This window comes from Neopsephotus bourkii, unplaced genomic scaffold (assembly GCF_033783945.1).
Source record: "Neopsephotus bourkii isolate Nb327-2 ecotype Australia unplaced genomic scaffold, CSIRO-AGI_Nbou_v1 NB_1052, whole genome shotgun sequence".
In the NCBI taxonomy this organism is placed as follows: domain Eukaryota; kingdom Metazoa; phylum Chordata; class Aves; order Psittaciformes; family Psittacidae; genus Neopsephotus; species Neopsephotus bourkii.
In genome coordinates, this window is record NW_026901541.1 from 141,616 (window position 1) to 168,239 (window position 26,624).

General features: G+C 35.8%; 1 protein-coding gene across 19 annotated transcripts in view; it reads left to right on the forward strand.

Annotated features, from left to right (window-relative positions):
• DOCK9 (dedicator of cytokinesis 9) overlaps positions 1-26,624 on the forward strand; it is a 113,475-nt gene that overhangs the window by 36,306 nt on the left and 50,545 nt on the right. For all 19 annotated transcript variants that reach the window (XM_061361056.1, XM_061361062.1, XM_061361074.1 and 16 more), the window contains exons 3-21: positions 2,681-2,770; positions 4,372-4,454; positions 5,576-5,645; positions 9,609-9,704; positions 10,490-10,624; positions 12,105-12,279; positions 13,546-13,613; positions 17,023-17,097; positions 17,194-17,334; positions 17,719-17,916; positions 18,054-18,176; positions 20,930-21,012; positions 21,458-21,580; positions 23,608-23,687; positions 23,769-23,956; positions 24,073-24,138; positions 25,076-25,168; positions 25,447-25,570; positions 25,943-26,064. In XM_061361056.1, the coding sequence (XP_061217040.1) occupies positions 2,681-2,770; positions 4,372-4,454; positions 5,576-5,645; positions 9,609-9,704; positions 10,490-10,624; positions 12,105-12,279; positions 13,546-13,613; positions 17,023-17,097; positions 17,194-17,334; positions 17,719-17,916; positions 18,054-18,176; positions 20,930-21,012; positions 21,458-21,580; positions 23,608-23,687; positions 23,769-23,956; positions 24,073-24,138; positions 25,076-25,168; positions 25,447-25,570; positions 25,943-26,064 (2,133 nt within the window). The remainder of the gene's footprint in view (positions 1-2,680; positions 2,771-4,371; positions 4,455-5,575; positions 5,646-9,608; positions 9,705-10,489; positions 10,625-12,104; positions 12,280-13,545; positions 13,614-17,022; positions 17,098-17,193; positions 17,335-17,718; positions 17,917-18,053; positions 18,177-20,929; positions 21,013-21,457; positions 21,581-23,607; positions 23,688-23,768; positions 23,957-24,072; positions 24,139-25,075; positions 25,169-25,446; positions 25,571-25,942; positions 26,065-26,624) is intronic.

The window sequence follows — 26,624 nt, forward strand, 5'->3', positions numbered from 1 at the left end:
TAACCATAATTTTGGAGTAGTCAGATTTCCCGTTTCTTTATCCCTTATCACTGTAAGACCTGAACACACTTTCTGGTTTTCTCCTATATAGTGAGCTAGAGCATTTACAACTACCTGTATATGAGCTTTGAACAGACTATAGGTGGAAAGTCCTGCCATTGTGTAAAAACCTATTCAAGCCATTTTCTCTTATTCAGTTTTTATTTTCACAGTGTTTTTTTAAGTTAAATTCGTTGCCATCTCAAAAACCCTTGCCTAAAAGGGAAGCCAAGCCTTGTTAATTTATGGTCTCAGCAGTTCTGGGGTAATGGTACTTAATGACCTTAAAGGTCTTTTCCAATCTAGTTGATTCTATGATTCTATGAAGACATTAAGAGTAAGGCTATGAAGTTGCTAAGCCACTGTCCATCCTATTTGAAAAATCATGGCAGTCAGATGAAGCTCCTGAGACTGGAAAAAGGGAAATATAACCCCCATTTTCAAGAAGGGGAAAATGGATGACCCGGGGAACTACAGAGCAGTCAGTCTCACCTCTGTGCCTGACAGAATCTTGGAGCAGATTCTCCTGGAAGGCATGCTAAGGCACATGAAAAACAACAAGGTGCTTGGTGACAGCCAGCATGGCTTCACTAAGAGGAAGTCCTTCCTGACCTATTTGGTAGCTTTCTATGATGGGGCTACGGAACTGATGGACAGGGGTAGAGCTGTTGATGTCATCTGCCTGGACTTGTGCAAAGCGTTCGACACTGTCCCACACGACATCCTTGTCTCTAAATTGGAGAGACATCAATTTGATGGATCGACCACTCGGTGGATAAAGAACTGGCTGGATGTCCACATGCAAAGAGTTGTGGTCAATGGCTCTGTGTCCAGTTGGAGACTGGTAACGAGTGGTGTCCCTCAGGGATCTGTTTGGGTCTGATATTGTTCAACATCTTCGTTGCTGACATGGACAGTGGGATTGAGTGCGCCCTCAGCAAGTTTGCCGATGACACCAAGCTGTGTGGTGTCACACAAATTTGCTGATGACACCAAGCTGTGTGGCAAAAACTTGCCAGGTAAACCCAATGCAGTCTTGATAGAACTGAAGGTTGATTTTGTTGATTCACACTTCGCAGCATTGACTTCTGTATAAACTGTGACCTGGAAAAAAGACCCACAATAGCAACACATGTATACATTTATTCTAAATGCTTAAGTACACATTGTGCTAGGACTTCCCACTACAAAATATGTGGCTGTCTCTAGGCAGTTCTTTAGTGTCACCTACAAGCGTGTTTGCCTTAACAAGATCCCTGCCCATCTTGCTGTTACTTTGTTCTAAAGCATGGGGGAGGGGGAGTAACACGACTCAGCAAATTGCATGCCAGATTTTAACATTGGTGAAATACATTATTTTCTAACCTCAGAAACAGCCATTTGCTAAAACTATCAAGAATTTGAAAACAACTTCTAACCTGAGATAAGTAAAATGGGAAATTTAATTTCAAACAAGTTACGCATTCCCAGAATTTAAGTAATGCTAGGTCTCACTAGCAAACACAGCTTTGTGACAGAAAGACTGGAAATCCTAAACTGTCTCCATTACAGTCTGCACTGGTTGTGGACAGATTCGCTTTCCCTATTCCATCAGGTTTTGATTAGCAAGTACTCCTTGGCTGTGAGACTTGGTGAAATGTCCTTTCTGCTGTGACTTTCTTTGAAGTTTCAGCGCTTAGAGCTACAATCCTAAATACCTGGAATTTGCTCAGGAAGTAGTATAAATAAAAGAATCTGTAAATTGTATGCCTTAGTAGTGCATGTGAATCCTGGCTAGTGTTTAAAGCAGTCTTTCATAGGTTGACAGCACAGTAATTTAAAGCTTGGGGAGTTTTGCATTTAATCTTCTTTGAGAGCATGAGACAGTTTGTAGTTCCCGATGCTTCTGTAAATCACATGGTAGCTCAAATCCAGAGAGTTGAAACAGTTCAACCAGTGTAGCTGTGAAGAAAGTTTGTAGAGAAGACAATCCTTCCTGATTTTTCTCTTGGAATATGATGTAGAAATTTAAAGTAGCCCAGGGCTTGCTTCAGCACTGGTCTGAGAAGCAGAATTTCATGGTCAAAGAGAGATTTCCTGCTCTGTGGTAGCCTTTTGATGCCTCCCTGAACTCTGGCGTAAGATAGGAGTAAATTCTGACTTGATGGGCTGAAGCGTATACTTCAGTGATCTAGGCCTTCTTAGGAAATCATCAGTTTAATAGTGCAAGTCCTGTATTTTTGTTGCTGGCTGAGATCTGCAGGTGAAATACTCTTCTTATTATGGTGAGGGTTTGTTACTTTTCTTGAGTAATAGCTTTTATATGTAGTAATAACACTACCTTAATGCCTGTCTTCAAAATATTTGAGTTATGTTGTCAGGGTGGAATTATTTTGCCAGTGTTTTCTTGCCCGTGTTAATAAAACAGAGGAAAACACTTTTCTATGGCATCTCTTTCTTACTGATTCCAATCTTGCCCTTGGTGTGAAAAAACATGTTGCTGGCCTTTGGGTGAAAGCAAATCCTCATTAGTTCTGAAATAACGTATCACAGGATGTTTTCTGCTGAGCTTCTGTCTCAGTTATAGTGATATAACTGATGTTATAATGTGTCGTATTTCCTTTAATTGCAAGTTTCATTAGTTGTTTTTGTTGTTTTTCAGACAGCATTATTGAAGCGGCAGAGTCGATATGTTCGTTCAACAGTTCCTGAAAATGCAGAGAAGGAAGCTCAAAGCTTATTTGTAACTGAGGTAACATTGGAATTGTACTTGGCTCTGTGTAATAACAATATTGTACCTGAATTGTTTTTCTTCTACTTCACTTACCATTTAAGACACAGGGGAAAAACCCCTGAAAAATAATTAAATATTTATTGCTATTTACTTGTCAGTGACTTAAAGGGAAAATTCCTTGGAAAACCTAGTGTTTTTTCTATTGGTGGCTGGAAACGAAGTATTGCAGGATAGCTGTGAAGAATTTTGTTTATGTAGTTGGCTTTTGCAGATTCTTCTCCCCCACCTTCTTTATGCTTTTGGCTTTTCCAGATGAACGTGTGATTTCCATACATAATACTGGGAGCAATAGTGAATCTGGAATGAATCATTGTGATTTGTTTTTCCTGATAAAGTGTTTCACCTCAGTTCTTTATTTGTAATAATCTTACATGGTTTGCTGGAACAGAGGTATTCTTAACTGTAACACTTATAGAGGCCAAAATTCATTTTGACTGCTCAATCTGTATAATATATGTAGAAGAAACTTCTTCAAATCTGAAGTTTCTCACAACTACTGTCTTGTGTTGGCATTCTCTTGGTTCTGACTGTGATGTGTTAAAATTTTTGTCTTTTTTATATTATCTACTGGTTTTCTACTGACGTGCTTTAAGCTGATATCTTAAGATCTAAACCAAGTAAATGTCTTGTATGTCTTGTAATTCCAAGAAGACTGAAGGAGCTCCAAATAGCTGAATATACCTCAAACCTCAGAGTGATTTATCCACAATGATACATATCCTTAATACCTGACCTAAACAATTCTAAGATAAATATGAAGCAGGTAAACAAGGAGGGAGGAGTGTTGTTGGTAATTCATACAGTTTAATGAGTTTCTGTAGAAACAATAGCTTGGCAAATACTGATTTTCGTATTTTGAAATATAAAGAAAATATTTTGAATTAGTAGATATCATGTAACATATAAAATTTTGTATTATATGGTTTCTGGCAGCAGACGTTGTCAGTTTTATCTTACTTCAGTCAAAGCCAAGACAAATCAGTACTTTTATGTTGTAGCAATAAGGGTGGAGTAAAATGGTATTTCCTGTGATCTGGACCAGAGCATAATGACATAATTGCTTTTCAACAGCTGCAACCATGCAGTGTAAATTTAAATATTAATTTAATTGCACTAGAGGTATCAATATAAGGAAAAGATCTTTTTAGTTTCTGTGTAGCAGTACACATGAAATGGGGTATTTTATTTTCATAAGGTATCTGTATGTCATTGCTGACTTTCTAAAGGTTCAGTCATGTTTTCAGCTGCAGCGAAATGCTACTTCAACTTTTCAGACAAATGAAGATGGTTAATCCAGATGATGAGTTTATTCACCATTTTCTGGTTTTGTAATATACACATCTAGAAGATGTTAACATCCTACTGAAATATAACACTTGTTGCAAAAAGCTGTATTGCGCTAGAGTATTGCAAAAGAAGTACACAGAAGTTTCAGAGATCGACATTTAACCATTGTAGCTCATAAAAAGCCATATCTGAAGAGGTTTTTGTGTGTGTGTGTAGGGAATGCTGTTAATTCTCTTCCAAATAATATTGGTATTTGGTTTTCATTAAAACAGTGCATTAAAACCTACAATTCGGACTGGCATGTTGTTAACTATAGATACGAAGATTACTCAGGAGAGTTTCGACAGCTTCCAAAGTAAGTTATTTAGTGGTATAATAAAAGATTCTGCATTTGTGAAGGAACTTTAACTGTGTTTAATATAAATGTGTTTACAACAGAAGTGTATGAATACATGTAATATGTATGTTAAAGTATGTTATACCAGTGTTTAGTAGTCTGTAGAGATGATAAAGATTTTTTTTGGATAGAATTAATATGAATGAACTTTAGAGTGTAAGATCTTGTTAAACCATTTTCTGGAAAGATACTGTAATAATAAGTACTGCCTTATTAATAGACAGGTCAAACCAAGAAATTGTATGGTTGACAATGTGAAATGTAAACATGAAAACTAAAACAGGCTAATGTTTACATGAAACTAAAATGGTGATATCCTGTTTTTGTAGCTTCAAAGGCAGCTTTTGGAACTCCTTCTAGGAGGTTAGGTAATGGAACCTAACTGAGATGGTCAGAGCAAGTGTATGAACTCGTGCAGATTTTCACAGGATGATTCAAAGCAAAACCTAATCTACATCTTTTGCAGACTTTCTAAGCCATCTGCTAGAGAAATCTTTTCCAACATTTTAAAAATTTCATAGTGACATTATAGAGATTGGAGCCTTAACTTGAAATATCTGCGAGCAGTTGTATACTCTGAATCCCACAACTCTTGAATATCTGTATCTTCCCTACCTCTTCTCCTGCCTCTGTCAGTTAAGAAATAGCTTTCTTTCCCCATGAAAAATGCCGATATACTCACAGGTTTTGTAAAAGTCAGTACAAGGTTTTTATTACCAGAACAGAAATCAAGATAGTCAGTAGAAATTTAAGTAAACACATTGTTTTAAAAAGAGACAATGGTTCCAGGTATGAATTGTTGCTCCTAAGATACTAGGAGTGCAGTAAATGAGAAGGTAATAGGTTCTCTTCAGATACACAGGACAGTGAGAAGCAGAATAATAGAAAGACTCTGGGCAAATGTGCAAATTAGGTATATTGCTGGCAAAGAAATGCATTTCATGAAAAATACATGCTTTTACTCAGTTATTTGTGTGCTTTTTCCCCTTCAATTAAGATAACAAGTTCTTTTTTTTCATAGCTGTAAGGTATTTAACATCACAAAATTTCTAGTATTTTAGAAGCTTTTTCTTTCCTAGTAAAGGGACAAAATCGGAGAAGCTTCCAGTTCATTTATATGAAGTGGATGAAGAAGCAGATAAAGATGAGGTGAGATAACAGTAATTCCTTACTTTCTATTGCTTTCAGTAAAGAATGTTGTGTAAGGAGAGGTTACAAATTGGGATGAGTTTTGATATCAGTAAGTGAAAACAGAGATTAGCTTGAACAGCAAATACGGTTATTTTACTTCTCTCCTTTCTCCTTGTATTCTTGAGATCTGTCACGTGAGTAGAACAAGTTTTGGCAGATGGTGAAATTGAAGTTTTAGTACTTGATAAAAAATAGCTTTCATAAAATCTGTCATGTTTTACACTGCTTCTGTGTAGACGGGCATATAGATAGAAATGTTTCATGCAGTTTAATCACGAAGATGAGTAAAATCTTAGGTCAGTCTGTTCCAGCATGACAGTACACACACTTAAGCATATGTGACAATAGGATACAGTCACAAATTAGCTTGTCACAAATTTGAGTATAGGGTAAGAGATCCATCATGGAAACAAAAGGTAAAGTAATTGAATAAAACTCTAGGGTATTTTCTTTTTTGTCACTGGCTTAGGGAGACCAGAAATCATAGCCTCAAGCAATTTTCAAGTATGTTTCCAGTGTCAAAGACCTTTTTCAGTAACTGCTTCTGTTATTTTTGTGATTTAATTAATTTTTATCACACCCTGTTTCAAAACAGTGTTTGAATGCCAGTGTTTTCTTTTCTTATGAGTACTTGAACTCTTGCATCACAGAAAAGAATTAAAACAAAAAGCAACTGTTATTTTTTTTGTGGTTTTCACCTTTTGACAAGTTACTTTGCTTCTGAAGCACTGCTGCATATGAAATAGAAGTTTGTTACAAGTTTTTCTGGATTAAATGTGAAAAAGTAGTTTAGGGAGTGCATCTGAGTAGGTAGATTCCTGAACAGATAGTCTTAGGATACTGTTTCTTCAGCACTGTTATTAAACTGCACTGTGATATTCAGACAAATAATTTCATGCATCTGTATCCGCATCTTCCTATTTGCAAGATGGGAATAATTATGATTTCTATTATGCTGAAATTAAAAAGACTTGTCATTACGTAGTGTGACAACAATGTTTTAGAAAGCAGTTAAGCATCAGAAAAGAAGGTGATATGATAGACTAGGATTGGTCTAGGAAAAAGGCTTAAGGGTAGAGTTAGTTAAACACTGAAAAACTGTAGCTTGCCTGTTACCAGGTGCTGTGTGTTTTACTAGGAAGTATAAGTGGAGAGGACTTCCTGTTTCCTTCTACCCAGTTTCCTGTTAGAGTAGGCAGGACTGTGTTATCTTTTAGAGGTACAGTCACTGGAGAAGAGGTTTGCTGCTCTTTGAGGAACTTAAAATATAAATACAAGAGAAAAGCATATTAGGAAAAAAAGAAAGCTTATTGGGAATAGGGAACATACATACCACATAAATCCTTTCCTCAAGGGAAGCATTAATGCAAGAGGTTTTTCTTTCAAACATCAACATTTTTGTATGCCAAAAAGCATACATGCAAATCTTACACTAAAAGTTGTTTGGTCTTCATTTTGTTTAGCTTTTGTTTGTGATCGGGTTTTTTCTTTCTTTGGGTTTTTTTTGTTTTGTTTGCTTGTTTTTGTAAGAAAGCTGGTTTGTTAAGAGAATGATATAAAACAAAAGGCTACGAGTGATTAAAAATTGAAGGAAAACCAGATAACGATTAGTTTAATCTTGTATTGTTAAAAATGAGAGAATTACCTTTCCAAACCTAATCAGGCCATCAGGTTGTTGTTTGGAAATGGAATTTTTAACTCAGCCTGGTGTATGTGATCAAGATATGGAATTGTTTTTGTTGAAACAGTCGCTGTTGAAGTAAATTTTGGAGCTGAGTTTGTGGGAAAGATCATTAAAAAAAGTGAAGCACAGTGTGCAGCAGTAAAAATAAAAGTGAGGAAATTAACTTAGCAGTTGGAAACAGGAAATATGTTTTCAATGTAAAATTTGTGTGTTAACAACTGGGTTCTGGGTTCCTTTGTATTAACAGATGGTCAGCTGGAAATGTTCAGTAGTTTTTTGGCTCTGTAGGCAGGAATTCTGCCTGAGAGAAAGAAACGGTGTAACTAGAGACACTCAAATGGCAAGCAGGTTTTTTGTTAGAAAACCGCATGCAGCTCAACATAGTTGGGAAACAGTGCACTTCCAGGATGTGGGGTTGGGTAAAAGAGCCTTAATAGAGCTAAATCTTGTTAACACAGGTAATGAAGGAATTCTTGTCAGGTGATCCTATGTATGGTTTGTGAAACTACAGAAAAGCATTGGTTGTTTCATGCCATGTTTTGATGATAACTCGTCATCTACTCATCATCTTCCGCTCCTAAAGGTGGTTTTAAGCCATCTTTTCCTTGGGGATAACTCCCACCAGCAGAGTTGGAGAATTATAGTTGGAAATCCAGTGTGTTAAGTTGCTGTCTATGTATACTGTATAAGGAAAAATGTTGTCTAGTTAATAGAGCAGGGATGGGGGCTAATGACTTGAAAATGTGAAGCAAGTAGAGTGTATGGTTTGGACAGCAAGACTCACTGGGGCATGTGAAAATTTACTGTTTCTGTGCTTGTGCTTCTGGGGCATTATGTCAGATTCTCTGATAGTTGGTGACCATGTCATCCTTACTGGGCCTAACTTCCACAGTATCAAGCTGACTAGAATTTTGTAGGGAACAGATTGTTGCAGCTTTGGCCTTCTGTTTGCAGTTTATGGAAGTTCACATGTGCATATGAATATGCAAGCTAGACAGACTAAATAGGCTGTAGATAAACTAACTAGTAACATTTTACAGGATGTTCCTTGAATTAGTTCCAGAAATTTATTCATATTATTGCAAAATTTGGTTTTAATGTTCAGTTGTTGAACTAATGACTCTGTCCGTCACCATGTAATCATTTTTTGTTGTATGTTCTCTTAATAGCTGAGAAAAGGAGTTATAAAAAGTAGTTGAGGCACTTGAAGAAGTTTTTTGGTTTTGTCTTCAACTAGATACTCAGCTAATTTTGAATGTTTGGATAATAATTCATCAGGAATATTTCTACTCTAGATGGTTGAAAATCTTCCCACATGTTTAATTCATTAGGGGTGTTTTTTGTGTCAAAATGGGTTACATCAGCGAAAACAATGGTAAAGGCAGTTTGGTGCTATTCTAAAAGATTACTTGAAATGAGGACTTAATACTTATTCTGTGGCACTTACAAGTCTGACATTTTGTTTGGTTTTGATAGTAGAGTACTGCTTTTTGGTAGATGTTAACATCCTGTGGGTATTGATACAGGTACTGAGTTCCACCAGCTGGCATATGGAAGTGGTATGCCGGCAGTGTCAGTGGGTGTGATGCGTGATGCATGCATTGGATCTGCTGTTTGTGAACTTGCCATTACTGCCAAGTTTGGTCTTGCTCTCTATAGAAAGTTTCTGATTCTGAGCTCCAATTGAAAAATTCAAGGCTTAGTTCTCTGTAACTTCCTAAATAATGTTGTTGAAATACTGCATATAAAGCAAAATGGTTTGAGAAATCTCAATTGAAGTTTTGGATAAGCATGAGTTTACATTGTTCTTTTTGGTAATAGAAATTGGTAAAAAGTACTGGAAGATTAGAATATATGAAAAACTTAAAAAGTAAATGTAATAAACGTTTTGAGTTTTTCCACTTTCTGCTGTTTCAGTGGGATTTATCTTGACTAATATTCAGCTGTCTAGAAAGTGGATCATTCTGCTAGCCATAGAGAAAACCTATATAAGTGGCCAGGTTACCCATTAAAGGTTAGCAGTCTCATCCCTGATTTTAAAATAAAATAAATCAGAATTGCAAAGCTATAGAATTTTAGCAGGGATAATAGTGCATTATAGTCACTACATTATGAGCATAGCTATTCTGTCTTTTAAAAATGACTTCTGAAAATTTTGATAAATACAGCAGTTTCACACTGTGATGCAAAACTACTCTTCTACCTTCCACCCCATCTCCCTTTTTTTTTATCTGCAGGATGCAGCATCTCTTGGGTCTCAAAAGGGTGGAATAACAAAACAAGGATGGCTGTACAAAGGCAACATGAATAGTGCAATCAGTGTGACAATGAGAGTAAGTTTAAGCATGTCTTACGTGTGATAAAAACTGACCATTTTACCATGCCGCTGTGCCTTTGTGAAGTAAATTTTATGTGGATTACTTCTATAAAAAATAATAGTGTGGGATGAGAGAGGGAAGCTTGTATGTAATTTATATTTCTGAGATCTTAGTTTTCTTTTATTCTACTTAAATCAACAAAAGAAAATGTATCTGGTGGGAGAAGTCCAGTGTTTTAAAGATTTTTTTTTTTTTAACCTGGACCCTCTTTTGTTATTAGTTGAAATAACTTGCCCAGGGAAGTTGTGAATGCTCTGTCCCTGGCAGTGTTCAAGGCCAGGTTGGACAGAGCCTTGGGTGGCATGGTTTAGTGGGAGGTGTCCCTGCCCATGGCAGGGGGGTTGGAACTAGATGATCTTAAGGTCCTTTCCAGCCCTAACTATTCTGATTCTATGAAAAGGGACTATGTAATACAAGGTTTTATTTGTATTGCTTCTTTACTTAGAAACAAACAAGTTATTTTCATGGTTATCTCAACAAATATCTAATATTGTAGAGTCAGTTTTCAGTGGGTCAAAAATTCATTCAGTACAATGTTGCTGCGGGTTTTTAATTTAGTTTTTTCATTTGTTATAATTAATGATTTCTGATTTATTTTCTGAGAATACTGAATAGACTATGTGTAAATAAAAGCTTTTTTCTAAAACCTATTATGTAAATAGCACTTAAGGGTTTTGTAATGTGAAGCTGATTAATGCCAGTGTTGTAATTGTTTTTCTTTCCTCCTTTCTTTTCACAAGTCATTTAAAAGAAGATTTTTCCACTTAATCCAGCTTGGTGATGGATCCTATAACCTCAATTTCTACAAAGATGAAAAAATATCAAAAGAACCTAAAGGATCAATATTTCTAGACTCATGCATGGGAGTGGTTCAGGTAATTATAATTTTTCTGCCTGTTCTCTGGTTAATTCTGGTTTTGATAGAAAAGGATTTTTTTTTAAAAGACAGGTAACTTGTGTCAGATGTAGGTAAGTATCTACTCTGCAGAGGAACAATTAGACACTGCATTTTGCAGAAACAGTGAATGAATCTTTAAAGGGCAGGAGGCCGAGTTTTAAAAGTCTTTCTGAAAAGGAGAGAAATTACTGATTGATTTCAAGAATTTATCAAAAATATCAAACGAAGTATTAAGGCGAACACACACAAATCCCCGATCTTAAATCAGGACAATTAACAACAGCATAAAATTAAAATTTGTTTCTGTTACATTTTGTACTTACATGAGCTGTAAGATGTTTTTGCATAGCTTCTTGTGTGGGATTTTTGTTGTGGGAATTGTATCAAATTCAGTCACCCTTCCAGATGCTTTCATTTGACCTTTATAACACTGCTTTTATGTGCTTTTCTTTATTTTAAAAAGTTGAGGGCTTTGGTGAAATGTTTGTCAGTAGCAAGTGCCGAAGAAAAGATTATTTTTCTTTCCTTGTGATTCTGTTACGTATTTACAGTACAGCATGTAACTCTTCTGTTGGGCATAGTATACCTGGAAAAAACACCTGGGCTTTAGGGGTTTGTTAGCATGGGTACTTTAATGAAAATGTACTTCTTGTGTAATAGTGGGGGTTTTGTTTAGCATTAAATTGTTGGAAGATTTATGCAGAGAGATACAACAGCCTTACAGAGGATTATTTTTTTCCAAATATTGCAATGATGTTTTCGGATACACATTTAATAGGTACTTTGCATGGAAGGTCTTTAACTGTAATAAATGTAGTCATATTGCAAGTTCTATATGCAGATTTACGCAGATTGTTTTGCCTTAGGTGTACAATTCTGGCCAACTTTGATTTGTCTTTTTAGAACAAATCAGCAAAAAGTGTTGCAGACTTCATCTTGCACTTAAGATGTCTCTTTCCTTTTGTTCCTCAGCTTCCTCTGCTTTGGTGCCCCTCTCGCTGCTCATATGTACTGTCCATCTTCTGGCCCCTTTTGTTTCCCACTTAGATAGTGGGTTGTTTCTGGTTCTCAGCCTGTGGCTCTGTTACAGACCATTGTGGACAGACACTACACCATTAGTTTACATCATCAGAAAACACTGAGATTTTCAGAAGTTAGAAATGAAAGAGAGGCACTGGAAGAGAGCAAGCCCAGACACCAGTATCACAGGGCAGGCTACCCAGCTGGAAAGCAGTTGGCAGAAAAAGATGGGAAACTGGAAAATGTGCTTTTACCTTTCATACTTCCACTTGTTGCAGAGGTACAAATAACTTCAAAAGGTGAAATGTCAGAGAGAAAAAGTGTAATTATAATACACTTGTTCAAAATATCAAACTGTATATTTTTGCTAAGAGATCTGCAATACATGGACTACTTTGTGAGTAGGCAGTATATAAAGATCTTTCATTTTCCTACAGAACAATAAAGTCAGACGTTTCGCATTTGAGCTCAAGATGCAAGACAAGAGTAGTTACCTTTTAGCGGCAGATAGTGAACTTGAAATGGAAGAATGGATAAACACTCTGAACAAAATCCTCCAGCTTAACTTTGAGGCTGCAATGCAAGAAAAAAGAAATGGAGAGTCTCATGAAGGTAAGCAGGGTTTCTGTCAGTGCTCATAGTTATGTGACAACATTTACATGCATGCATTTGAAAAGAAAGGCTTCATTGCAGCTAAATGTTTTTGTTTTCTTTGGTCATAAAAATTACAGGCCTTTTCACTGTTTGAACTAATTAGGGTTTTGACCTTTTGGCATTAAAATAACACTGTTCTATATTGATTCCCATTGAATTAAGTCCAGAAGAGAACAAGACTGATCAGAAGTCTAGAAAAATAGAACTCACAACGAAAAATCAGGTCTGAAACAGTTCAAGGAAAAGAGAAAATTTACAAGGCACTTGCTTTGAAACATGTAACATGCTGCTCAAAATGGAATAATCTGTTATGTGATCACTGTAGGTAGAAGAATAAGAAATTGTGGTTGCAGTAAGGGGCTTTAAACTTAGATGTAACTCCCTTGACCACAAAATTTTCCCCAAAGTACTGAAATAGATTGTTTGAGTTTTGAGTCTTTTCTGTTGGAGCACTTTAAGAATGGGTATAGTAGCTATCTGTAATGTGATGTTAGTATAGTTTGGTGGCAAAAGGGTAGTCCAGTATTCCTCTTGTACATTTTTCCTCTTGACAGTGGATGGAGAGGGCAGCTGGTATGAAACCAAGTGTATCCAGAAGAACCTGAAAGATGTTATAGAAGGTTGTTCTGCTTATAAATAGCACGGTATACCAAAAGGGATCATTAGAGTTTAAAATGAGATATCACAGTCTTAGGCTAAGATTGCTGGAATTCAACAAGATGTTTGAAACAAAAGCAGACTGGAAAAAAGAGAAGCCTGTAGCTCTGTGAAAGACATTTTAGTCAGCAGTCCCCAGCTGACCTTAGAACCATAAGATGCTTATAGCTACCTGAATAGTTGCTTTGTAAGTCCAGTAAATCCAGGAGGGTAGAGCTGGGGACCTAAGGAACAGAGGGAACTTGTTTTGAAATCACTTGACAATGCATAGTGGAAAGAGTAATGTAAATTTGTGCATTGAGTATCCCCTTTCCCCAGACAGATATCAAAATTAATATTAAAGCTGTTTTTTAGGTAAGATTCAAAATAGCTGCTACTTTACCAATTTATGTAACTGGTCACTGCATCAGAGTTAAGTGATGGAGCTGTCTACAACCCGTTTATGTTAAGCATTGTCAATTTTTGAGGGGGTAGGGGTTAAAAAAAACTTAATCAGAAATACTTTTTGCTACAGAGTCTTGTGAGTAGTTTGGGGAGTTTATTATTTTTAATGTGTTTTTATTTCAGATGATGAACAAAGCAAACTGGAAAGCTCATCAAGTAGTTTTGATAACTACTATCCTGAAATTGCCAAGGTAATATATATTGTAAATACCAACTCAGGATATAAAGTACTAAACATAAGTTAAGACACATGAACTTTCAATAAAGGTAAGGTATTGGCTTCTAGCTACCAGTCAGTTTGTGGTGCTTTGAAAGCTTAGAAGCTCTTTTGTGTGTAGATGCGGTTATTGAGCTCCTTCATTTTCTGCTTTTAGAGGCAAACTAGCTACTGTCTTAAAGTTGCTTATATGAATCTTGACATGATGTTTAAAAGCAGCACGGTTTATATTTTATTAGTTTATTGTATTTTGCATCTTTTATATTGTTTTATTGCAGGCAGGTAAGTGCTAAAAGTATTTCTATAGAAATGTAGTTAATACTAAAGTCAGGTTTTATTGTCATAGTTAAAGTCCAGCAGAGTTTAATAGCATCTTAATAGAAATGATTCTATCTATTACAAAAGCTAACATATCAAAAGATCCAGTCAGAATAGATTGTCAGACTTTTAGCACCCAAATTGGTTGGCTGACTTAATTCCTTCTGTGACTGTTTTGTAATCAATTTAGCACATGTACACAAAAAGCTGTTATGTGATAATCTAACTTACAGTATTTGGAAATTAATTGGGATTGTGGTGCATGCAGTCAAGTTTTCCTTGTAAGTATGCTGTTTGATGCTTAAAGCTCTTCCATGAGGCTATGAAAATTTATTTCAGAAACAAATATAAAATTGGATGCTCTTATTGTATAGAATATTTTTCTTTCTTTATAGCCAGAGTTTTGCAATGTTTAGGTTCCACATGACTTCCAGAGGGGACTTTTATTTAGGGCTGCAGCACCTGCATACAGTTTTAGTACTACAACTGCTGCTTCCTGTTTCCGTAACCTTCTGGTCAAGAGGTTGTGGGTCAGCTCTTCAAGCTGGGTATTTTTCTAGCATGTTATTTTTCTCAGCTCTTTAAGCACTGGCTTTTTTAATTCCATGGTTAGAACCCATTTAAATTTCTGTTTCCTTCAAAATAACTTTTTTTGTTTTCCCGTTCTATTTCATCTTTACTAAACAGAATAATCTTTACTTTTCAAAATAATTTAATGTGCTTTTCTAGCCTTTTTTCCTTGTGAAGTACAGGGGAAAAATCTGACCATTTACATTAGTACACTGTGCCTTCACTGATTACTTTATATAAATGCCGGTTTTTATGAGGATTTTTTCATCCCGTGTTCTTTCTTGCACTGTCTTTTCAGCTGTGGTTTGGGTTTGGCTCTTTTTTTCCCAGTGGAAGACTTGCAAGTCATTGAGCCTTCTTTTAGAAGAGTTTATATCTGCTCTATTATTTTTCTTGGTTCTAGAAGGAGATTTTCACAATAGCTGACCTCATATCCGTATGAGGAGAGAGAAATTCCTTCAGGGGTGATTGTAGAGCACCTGACAATAGGGGAAAAAACAGTCTTCCTAGGAAAGGTTTAACCCTTGTGAGTACATCTCTAGGCCTTCATTTTTCTATCAACCAGTGTTAGTTTATAACATAAACTAAATACGATGGTATTGTGCTCTTCAGTGCACAGATGTGCACACATATATAGCTATCTGTCCGTCCTGCCTGCTTCATGTTTCTTATATCTCTAACTTATCTATAACTTAAGTACCAAGAGGGAACGCAGGAGGTTTGTTGGTTTGTTGTTTGTGTTTGTTTGGGTATTTTTTCAGTCTCAAGAGGAAAACAAACTAGACCTCTATCTTAAATAACTATGTGGCTGTCATGTAAGTGTGCTTAAATACCTCCTTAACCATTATGAGTCCAAGTATTCCTTGAGGTAGGAAAACGTGACTGTTTTTCAGATGAGGAAATGGAATTATAATCACTGCTGTGCTATAGACAGGGTTGATGACCACATACATTTTAAGTTCTTGACTTCTGACTGACTGCCCCTGCATATTCTTATCATCTCTTTAGCTCATAAACCACCATCTAAAACTATTCAAGATGCTTTAGCTGAAACAGTTTCTGTATTGTTCCTATGACAAGATCATCTTCCTCTTCAGTTCTTGCCAGTGAACATTCCCTTTCTAAAACATGCATGCAACCTTCGTGCCATCTTTAAACTTCTTCACGATTTAGTCTTGTATTTCTCAATCATACTGGCTGTTGAACAAGCAAAGTCTTGTCAATACTCTACTGATACCAAGTATCTGGGTCATGTCTTTCATAGCAACTCATGGTCTTTTCTCCTGTGTTAAAGATAACAAAGTAAAGTAAATGAAATCCATTAAGGCATCTGTACTCAAAATCACACCTCAGAAGTTTCTCCTTGTAATACATCCTTTAAGTCAAATAAAATACATTTTTTTTCTTTTAATAATATTATCAACCTAAAATAGAATTTTGAGCTGTTAAGAGTTGATTTTGGTTTGGTTTGTTTTTTTTTCTTTTTTTCTTGAGACAAAGTGGGAGCTTCTTTAGCCTCCAGATGTAGACAGTAGATCACTACCAGCCCATGGTCCATGATGAGAATTTTGGGTTGGTAACTTCTTTTAATATATACAGGCTGATCCAAAAATAGACAGCTGTCTGTAATGTAATACTTTGTATCCCTGTTTAGCCAGCTACTACTTTGGGAATGGCAACTCTCCTACCTGGGTAATTTTGATGCATGTATTATGTCTATTTGTCATGTTCTGTGACTTTAAAAATCATAGAATACTGTTTAAATCATACTTTTTGGGGTTTTTTTTGTTTGTTTTTTTTTTTTTTTTCAAAAGTAATGTGTGTGTAACATCAGTTTTCACATTTTTTTGTTCCGTTTTACTTTTGGTGTACTATTAATAGGTAGGTATCCACAGATCACAGGCAGGATCAGTGTACCTTCTACTCTGCTAGGTAACGTTTATATAGAGGGGTTTAACTTTTGGAAGTTTCAGGGGTTTCCATCTACCCACAGAAAAATGCTTCTTTGGCAGTAGAGTTCAAGAAGAGAAAAGGGAGAAAAAAAGAGAAAAAAGAAAATGAGCTATGATGGTGTTCCTTAATTTAGGTGTCCTGTTGTTTCCTGAGCAATCTCATGGTCTCAGGATAGCTCTGAGCATCAACCTACATTCATACTTCTTCTAAAGTAGTGTTATGAAAGTTACTATTTAAGGAGGCGAAGTGCTGTATGAGCTACACTGGAGTGTACTTCCCATAAGCTTGGAAGGTTACATGTTGCTGATGTAAGTTTTTGTGTTTCTAGGCCTGGAAATGCTTTTAGAGGAGAAGAGTCTTCTTTCACATTTTACTTGGACCCGATACAGCAATTTAATTTAAGGAGCTGAGTTAGGGAGAGAAGAATGCATGAATCAGAAACATGTAGAGCTTTGAACATCACAGAAAAAGGAATAAAATTGCAAGTTGCTTTGAAATAGTGTGATACTAAGGTTTGGTTTTTTTTTTCTAATTTTGAACAGAGTACCAGAGAAGCAGAAATCAAGTTGAAAAGTGAAAGCAGAGTTAAACTTTTTGCCTTGGATCCAGATGCACAGGTTAGAGTTTTTACAAGGAAGCATGTTATTTTATTTTATGTTGATCCTTTTGAGATAAAAACCCCTGACCTAAATTTTTCTTTTCTCTCTTTAAAGAAACTTGATTTTTCTGGTATTGAACCAGAAGTGAAGCCATTTGAAGAAAAATTTGGAAAAAAAATTCTTGTGAAGTGTAATGACTTATCTTTTAATTTGCAAAGCTGCGTTGCAGAAAATGAAGAAGGACCAACAACAAATGTAAATAATTCATCTAATTATTTTTTGTTAACATGATAATGAATGTCTTCATATTGTGTTGGCACTATTCTTAATGGCAGGAATTCCTTGCTATGATTGAGAAACTTACATTGTGGGCTTTTTTCTACTCCTTTATAATAAGAATAAGAATCTAAATCCAGTGAGGAGTAATTTGGCTACTAATCTTTACATTGTGTTGTAGAAGGTGGAATTTTTCTTTTACTATCTTTTTACATGCTGACAGTAGAGTGATGGACATGTGTACTCATCTTCCTTTCATGCACTTGTTACACATATGAATGTTAACTCATCTTCCCTTCATATACTTTTTACAGTAATGTCAGATGCCAGCAATGACGCTTGATTCTTCTTTTTAATGTGTAGGTAGAACCTTTCTTTGTCACATTATCATTATTTGATATTAAAAACAACCGGAAGATTTCAGCAGATTTCCATGTTGATTTGAACCACGCTTCAGTAAGGCACATGATACCCAATACATCTCAACAGATGGTGAATGGCAGTGGTGATAGCATACATGGAATTCAAGAGAATGAAACTGTATTACAATATCCAAAGCAGGTAAGAATGAGTAACCTAAAAAATTAGCAGGATTTTGGATCCAAGTAGAGAGTTCTCCTACATACTTTGTATGGCTTTCTGTTATGTGATGTAAAATGTGTGTGCGTTTTCCTTTTATTTTTCTCTCTTATTTCTAGGGAATATTCTCAGTCACATGTCCTCATACTGACATTTTCCTTGTGGCTAGAATAGAAAAAGTATTACAAGGAAGTATTGCACATTGTGCTGAACCATATATGAAAAGTTCAGATTCTTCAAAGGTATGTTACCTTCTGTGGTGTGTAAAAAGTGCTGGGGTGGGACAGGTTGATTTCACATCAGTAAATATCAACCAAAAGCGTAGTTCAGATAACTGGATGATTTGACTCGGTAAGTTGTATTATTACTAGTAATTTATCAATTGAAACATTATAGATAAAGTCTAACATATTATTGGGAAATATTTGTCTAACTTTTTATAATTGTGATGCAATTACAATTTTTTTAATGGGTTTAAACAAACTGATTTGACAAAAGAGTATTGGAATTCAAAGCTTGGAGAAGAGGTGACTGAGGGGTGACCTCATCAATGTTTACAAATATGTAAAGGGTGAGTGTCAGGATGATGGAGCTAGGTTTTTTTCAGTGATGTCCAGTGATAGGACAAGGGGCAATGGGTGTACACTGGAGCATAGGAGGTTCCATGTGAACATCAGGAAAAAATTCTTCACTGTGAGAGTGACAGAGCACTGGAACAGGTTGCCCAGGGGGGTTGTGGAGTCTCCTACGTTGGAGATATTCAGGGCCCGCCTGGACAAGTTCCTGTGTGATGTACTCTAGGTTACCCTGCTCTTGCAGGGGGGTTGGACCAGATGATCTTTTGAGGTCCCTTCCAACCCTTGGGATTCTGTGATTCTGTAATGTGAAAGTTGAGTTGAAAATTGTTGAACAATGAAACTTTTGATGTAGGTCACAAATTAACTGTATGTTTCTTAGTTAATTTGTCTTATTTACTGTATCATTGTTGCTGACTTCCTTTGTCTCACTTTTTGGTGACCACAGTTTACTGTGATGTTGTCTGCACTCTTGTGGGGTTTTTATCCTTCAGAATCATTGAGATCATTAAATCCCTATTTTAACGTTTAAAATGCTTGCAGATTTGGTGTAACTCCAGATCACTTTTGGAAATAAGCCACTGAAACATCCGAAGTTTGCAGGAGTCCAGGATGACATAACATTTGAATGTTTTCTGAAACATATCTAGAAAAAGCTTTGTCACTTGCTGCTTCTTGTTTGTAGCTGAAGAAAGTTTTAATGTGTTGACTTACAGTTGTGCTTAAATATGACCAGGATGGCAGGAGAAAATATTTTTGTAAGCGGTGTCAGCTACTATTAACATTCTTCCTGTTTTCAGCTAGTGAAAGCGAAGAAGGAATGGTTAACTTTCAGTCTCTGCAGAGGAACAGTGTTCTTTCCTACTGATTTAATGCTGGCTAAGATACACATAAAATAACTGTATTTTTCTCTTGGTCTTAATATAGATCAGACTACTGATTTGCTTTTCCAGGAATACTTGAGAATTTTTTTCAGTTATTGTTGGAAAACAGCAGCTTTGTATTTCAGGAGTCTGTTTTTGAAGTATATGCTGACTGTTCCTCAGTTAAAACAATCCTAAACTGAGTAACTGATTTTCGTGGTCTTAGGTCTGAGACACATGGGAAGGTTAAGTAAGCCCAAGTGTTCCCGAGTTTGACTCTGAGTGTTAGACTTCTGTCACTCTACACTACAGGAGTAGCCAACAGGAACATCTATGGCTATATTAACTTATGCTGTGCATTTCTGGTATTCATTTGTTTATAATTTTATACAGTTGAACACTTAGTTTGATTTTTTTTCCCCTCCTGCTCTTGTTCTTGGGGATTACAATGTCCTAAATTGAAACAACACAGTGGTGCACCTCTTTAGGCCTCCATGTGTGTCAGTACAATGAGCAAGTTCCAGTTCCCTAGAGAATTACAACTATGAACAATAAAAAAAAAAAAAACAATGAAAAACTGGAAGCAGCAAATTCTGTAGCCACAAGATCATTTGTTCTCCCCTTAAATATTGATTATGGTGAATTAGTGATCATTACTTGCCAAGGTTCTATGCTTCTGAGTGACATTTCCCCCTTTTTACAGAGAGTTGGTTCAAACAACACAATAAACAGCTCTTCGTAATCTCAACAGTATAGATCAGGGATAATATTCAGAATAAGATTCAGGGATAATATTCAGGTTTACCCCATGGGGCTTTTTTGACTCTGGCAAATAGTTTTGCTCTGTGTAGGCATATAAGAAAAGATGATTTCTGGAAAAGAGAAGGCCATTGCTCTGTCAGGAGGTTCTGCTTTAGATCAAGTGGTTCAGCTCTTGTGTTGAACGTCTCACACTAGTGGGTTTCTAGCTCTGTTACACATGTTAGTTCTGTGTAATGGAATTGTTTGTTCGCTTGGAAGGTAGCAAAACAAAAAAAATTAAAGTTTTAGTGAAAACAATGTTGCAATGTCCATACATGGAATTGTCCCTGTGATATTCATACAACTCGTCTGTGTGTACATATCATACAAGTATTGCAAAGTGTTTTACTGTTTACTCTGAAGGAATGTGTTCTGGTACATAGAGTGGGTGGTAAATAGGGAAGCAAGGGGGAAGGGGGCATTTTTATCTGGAGTCACAATTTTGTCTTTGATTTTTGCTCTTTTGTGTGGGATTTGTTTATAATATTTTTTCTTGCTTAATTAAATGTGTCATCAGGAGTGTTAAATGGGTTTGTGTTTTAAGCCATGAAATGCTGTCAAATCGGCAAGTCCTGCTTAACCTGACATGAATTGTTAACAGGTATTTTTGTTCCTTTAGCTCACATACTTAGGTTTGATCTTGTAAAGAAGATTTTTCCAGTTCACATCGGTGTCAACATGTGGGGCTTTCCTTGTGTACTAATGGTACAAAAAAGGTAGCTTTTAAAATGCGGCTATTTCTTATGTTCCTTGCAGGTTGCACAGAAAGTTTTGAAGAACGCTAAGCAGGCATGCCAGAGATTAGGTCAATATAGGATGCCTTTTGCCTGGGCAGCTAGGTAAGGACAGATGTTGCCAAGCTATATTTTTTCCTGACTTTTCTTTAACACTATTTTCTGCTTCTCATTTTTTGTAAAACTTCATGTGCTGTTTAAATTATTTCTTGTTTTATTTTACTTTTGACCAAAAATTTCTGACAATCAAATTTATACTTCAGCTTGGTAGTAGGGGATAAAAGTTATAAACATTAATTGTATTCTTATTCAAACAATTGAATATTGCCAACTGCTTTCTATTGTCAATAGTTTTTATTTTACTGTGAATCAAAGGGTTCACACTTGATTTGTTATACCAAGCTATTTATATGTTAAAACTCACCTTACAATGACAAGAGTAGTAAATGCCTAATATGAAGGGTGATGCAGTATGTTCTAATTTGTAGTAAAGAAATTTTCTGAAGTTAATTTCAACACTTTCAGCTGAAAGCAAGATTTTGACTTTCAGGACATTGTTTAAAGATGTCTCAGGAACCCTGGACAAAAATGCAAGATTTTCTCCTCTCTTCAGACAAGACAGTAATAAACTTTCAAATGAAGACATGCTGAAATTGTTAGCAGATTTCAGGAAGTAAGTCTAATTTCCCCACTTTAAAAACCAGAACCCTAACAAGTCACCTTTTTTGTTATGGTCTTGAACTGGAGCATCTGGTGTTTTGATAGATGTATTTGTATGTTTTTCATTTCAAATACAGAAGTTGTATAAATATTACCAAGACCTCCATACAAGTTCCGAATCTTTTCTTTGCAGTGTTTGGTGGCTATAAGCAGGACTGAAGTATTAAGCCATGTCTAACATGTAATAAGCATCATATCCTGAAGTAGCCCTATGTTAGGAGTTATGCTTGCACAACACAGTCTTCCAGTTCTCAAAGGAAAACAAGTGTGAACATCATATGTTCACTGACCTTGGACAGAAAACGCTAGCTCTCAGGGAAAGGGATTCCAGCCAGTATCCAGTCCACCTTTCTTGGGAGTGCATGTGGCTCAGGATGCTTAAATAACATTGGTCATTCTTTCTTACAAAGTATTCTTAAAGACTGCAACAGTTTGTGTTCAAGGCTTAAGAATCTCCTACTGACAGATGATCCTATTAACTAATAGTTTTAGTACCCTTTCTTATTAAGTAGGATCTTGACATGGTTTAAGTGCAGTCAGTAACCCACGGAGCCCGCTTGCTCACTCCCTCACTTTCTCCCCCCGGAGGGACGGGGAGGAGCAGCGGGATGGTCAGGTACAAGTCCACGGCCACATCTATCCTGCCCTGCTCCCAGAGTAACTAAAAACATCGGTGTTATCAGCACTGTTCCCAGGCTGAAAGTCAAAACCACAGTACTGCACCAGCTACTAAGAAGGAGAAAAAATGACTGCTACTGCTGAACCCAGGACAGTAATAAAATTATAGAGCAGTCTTTGCTGCTTTGCAAAAATATTTCCAATTCTGTTCTGGTACAGTTAGCTGGAGTTTTATTAATATGAATAATTGCTAATCGCAAAAAGCCTGGGCTATAGTTTATTTTATTCATGCTTACCAAATCTGATAGGAGATGAGGTTTGTAGCAGGCATTTTAATTCCATTTTAACAAGCTGGTTAAAGTTTCATTGGAGTTTACATAGCAGTGAAATAGCTGTCTACTGATACTCCTTGCCATAAACAGTATTATTGAAACTGAAACTAGTCTAGTAAATTAGCTTGCAACATCACTTTACTTTCTGAATTAAGGAAATGCTTTTGGTTATTTCAGCATCCTGCTTGTGGAATCATGTAGAGTATGTCACAGGAATTTTATTAGTATATTGTAATGTCTAAGGCTTAGCTATTGAAATTAGAATCTAAACTCCAATCAGAAAAAGTTGTTTGCTTCACAGCATGAGATTGCATTTTGGGAAAATACTGTGTCCACTTCCTCTGTAATAATTTAAAAAAAATTATGCTTCTGACTATCATTACTAATAAAAGGTTCTGCGTGCATGTGTTAACATGGAAAATACGCCTACTTCAAATTATACTTCTGAATTAGCTTCATGATAACATCTAAGAAATGTCATTGAAGGGTAGTTAATAGTAAATGTTTTTCAGGGTGAGTTATTACTTTAGAAAAAGGCTGAGGTAGGGAAAAAAGTTACTGAGTAGAAGACACATTTTGTTAACTTTCTGCTTTCTCTCCCCTTCTGCTCATCTCCTAAGTTTACTCCATTACCATACAGGCTTAGCACTGGCCATTGAGATTTTAAAAAGCTTTACTTAGATGTCCTCTCTTTGCTGCAAATTATAATGAGTTATTATGTGCTAACATACTTATCTTTAACAAAGTTTTCCATTTTGATTTAAAGAAAAACATGATGCTTTTTCTTAACCTTTTCCACACTTGTTAACAAAGCCATCCCCTTTTTTTTTTTTTAATCATAATTTAAAGAAGAAAAGCTGTGAATCTAGGCAAAAAGCCAGACCAGATCAGTCATCCACCCCCAAACTACCTTTCCTCTCATATTCCTATTTCAGGATATTACTTTTGCTTCTGTTTCCTATTTCTGTTTTCTCTGGCATCTGATAGTTTTGCATTTGGCCTGACTGAATTTTTTTTTTCCTTCCTATAGACCTGAAAAGATGGCCAAACTTCCTGTTATTTTAGGAAATCTGGATGTTACAATTGATAATGTGTCACCAGATTTTCCAAGTGAGTATTAATAAACACTGTTAAATAAGACATTCCGGCTTTTTCTCTTCAGTTTTTTATTGGGTTTTTATGTATTTTCAGATTATGTTAACTCATCATACATTCCCATGAAACAGTTTGAAAGCAGTACCAAGACAATAATAACTTTTGAGATAGAGGAATTTGTTCCTTGTATACCTAAACATACTCAGCCTTTCACCATCTACAACAATCATCTTTATGTTTATCCAAAGTACTTGAAATATGACAGTCAAAAGTCCTTTGCAAAGGTGAGTAGAGGAAAACTATATGTTCTTGTTTCTCAGGCTTAGTTAAGATTGTTTATATTTCTGTGATGATCCAAACAATTAACTGTTTGGGGTTTTGTTTTTTAATACTGCTTTAGGCTAGAAATATTGCAATATGCATTGAGTTCAAGGATTCTGATGAAGAGGATTCTTTGCCCTTAAAGGTCAGCCTTTCGATTTTTGTGACTGATAAAATAGTGAACAGTTAACTAAGTAACACAGTAGTATTGGATTAATTTATCTAGTTTGGGATGGCAGCTTTCTTCCTCCTTTGCATTTGGCATATGAGTAACTTCTAGATAACTTGCTTAGCTTTGATATGACAGATTTCTAAAGAAGCCTCAGAGCATTTAATTTCCTTATATCAATGAAAATTCCAAAAATAAACTTGTTGCAAACAAGGGTGGCTTATGCCTACTCCACAGGAAGAATTCTTTAAAATTATATTTTAAAGCTTCAGATCAACTGCAGAGTCGAGCTCTGTGTTTGTTTATGAGCTACCACAGTGTAGAAGAGGTGCCTGGAAGAAGAGAAATAGAAAAATACATAGGAAATCTGAGGTGAAATCATAGTGTCAGCATTACTGCACAGCAGGCAATCCACAGATCATGTGAGCCCCTGTCTGTGCAAAGGAGCCAAGTGAAATATTTTTCCAATATCTGAAGGGGGCCTATAAGGATGCCATGGAGGGACTCTTCATCAGGAATTGTAGCAATAAGACAAGGGGTGATGGGTTCAAACTTAAGCAGGGGAATTCAGGTTGGATATAAGGAAGAAGTTCTTTACTTTGAGGGTGGTGAGGCACTGGAATGGGTTGCCCAGGGAAGCTGTGAATGCTCCATCCCTGGCGGTGTTCAAGGCCAGGTTCAACAGAGTCTTGTGTGACATGGTTTAGTGTGAGCTTTCCCTGCCCATGGCAGGGGGGGGTTCGAAATAGATGATCTTAAGGTCCTTTCCAACCCTAACTGTTCTATGATTCTATAAACAGAAGGTTAAAATATTTCAAATTCTAGATGAAGTAGATTCTAAGCTGAGAGTGGAAAATGTTCACAGGTTTTTTGTTTTTTTTTTTTTTTTGTTCTTTCTTTTTTTGATTATTAGTGTATCTATGGTAGGCCAGGTGGACCAGTGTTTACTAGAAGTGCATTTGCTGCTGTTCTGCATCACCATCAAAATCCAGAGTTTTATGATGAGGTAAGCTGCCTTTCTAAGGTAATGTTTAATGATTTAAGTATTATGTTAGTTTCAAAAATACAATAAAAAATTTGAAGATTGCAGAATTCTTGATCATGATTTCAGTTAAATCAGCTTCCCTTTTCACTGAAGTACGTTTGTAAGTTTTGTGTATATAATTCTTGATTTTGCTTCAGATAACACATACTCTGGAATTGCTTTTTAAGTGTGAAATCAGTAAAGCACGTCACTGCTCTTGCTAAAGAGTTCTACAAAGGTTGTGATTTCTTGCCTTTCAGATTAAAATAGAATTACCCACTCAGTTACATGAAAAGCACCATTTGTTGTTCACCTTTTACCATGTCAGCTGTGATAATTCAAGCAAAGGGAGTACAAAGAAGAAAGATGTTGTTGAAACACAAGGTGTGTACACTAATGGTTTACTTTCAGTTATTACTGGAGAGATTTTGAGGTATGATTATACAGTAACCTGTGATTTTTGTGATCCAAATAATGCTTTCTAATTACGTTATCCTGACTGATTTCATTAATTATTTATTTTAATTCAAATGTTTCAAATGTTTTAAAATGGTTATCAAATATATGTTTTTTTTTCAAGCATGGTGACAATTGATTTGCCTTTGTAATGATTTCTAATTGTTTGAGTTCAAATCATTTGACCTTTACAGTAATGTTTTCTGGCTTATGAATTACATATCAGAAGTAAGAGTTTTGTAAGGGTTTATGTCCAGATTCATAACACACTTTAAACTACTTGCCTTTCATGTTCTGTAGTCGGGTATTCTTGGCTCCCTCTAATAAAGGATGGAAGAGTGGTGACCAATGAGCAAAACATCCCAGTGTCGGCAAATCTTCCATCAGGATATCTTAATTATCAAGAAGTGGGGGTTGGAAAGGTATGTTATATAAAATTAATATTAAAAAAAAAAATAAAGCCATGGAGAGAAGGTTTGAATGTAATTCCCCAGTCTGATAAGATTGAAGTAATTTTCTAGTAGATTTTTTTTCTTTTATAGTTGAAATGGAGTTCTTTGTAAAACTGACATCTAATTTAAAGGAAACAATCAAACACAAGCAGAAATGGAGACAAAACATGATTAAATTCTGACTGTTACAAGAATTTGAATCAACCTATCTGAATATAGTTTTTCATTTAGATTTTTAAGTACTTCTGTTATTTAACTGATGTGCTTGGGAAATGTTTAATTTTTTCTAGTAATAATTAACTAGAAGTTACAGTAATTTTAGAATATATTAAGCTTTTTTTTCAGTTTATGAAGATTTGCAAATAATCTGAAGTCCTGTACTAAATTTTTTTTAGCATTTCATGCTGTCTCCTTTCAGTAAGTCCTTTATTCCTGAAAAAGTCTTATTCTCACATCTTGATTTTTGTGATCTTTCTATTCCACGAGTGAAATTTGTGGTTGCACTTTTCAAAGCAGAAAGCTTGCAAAGT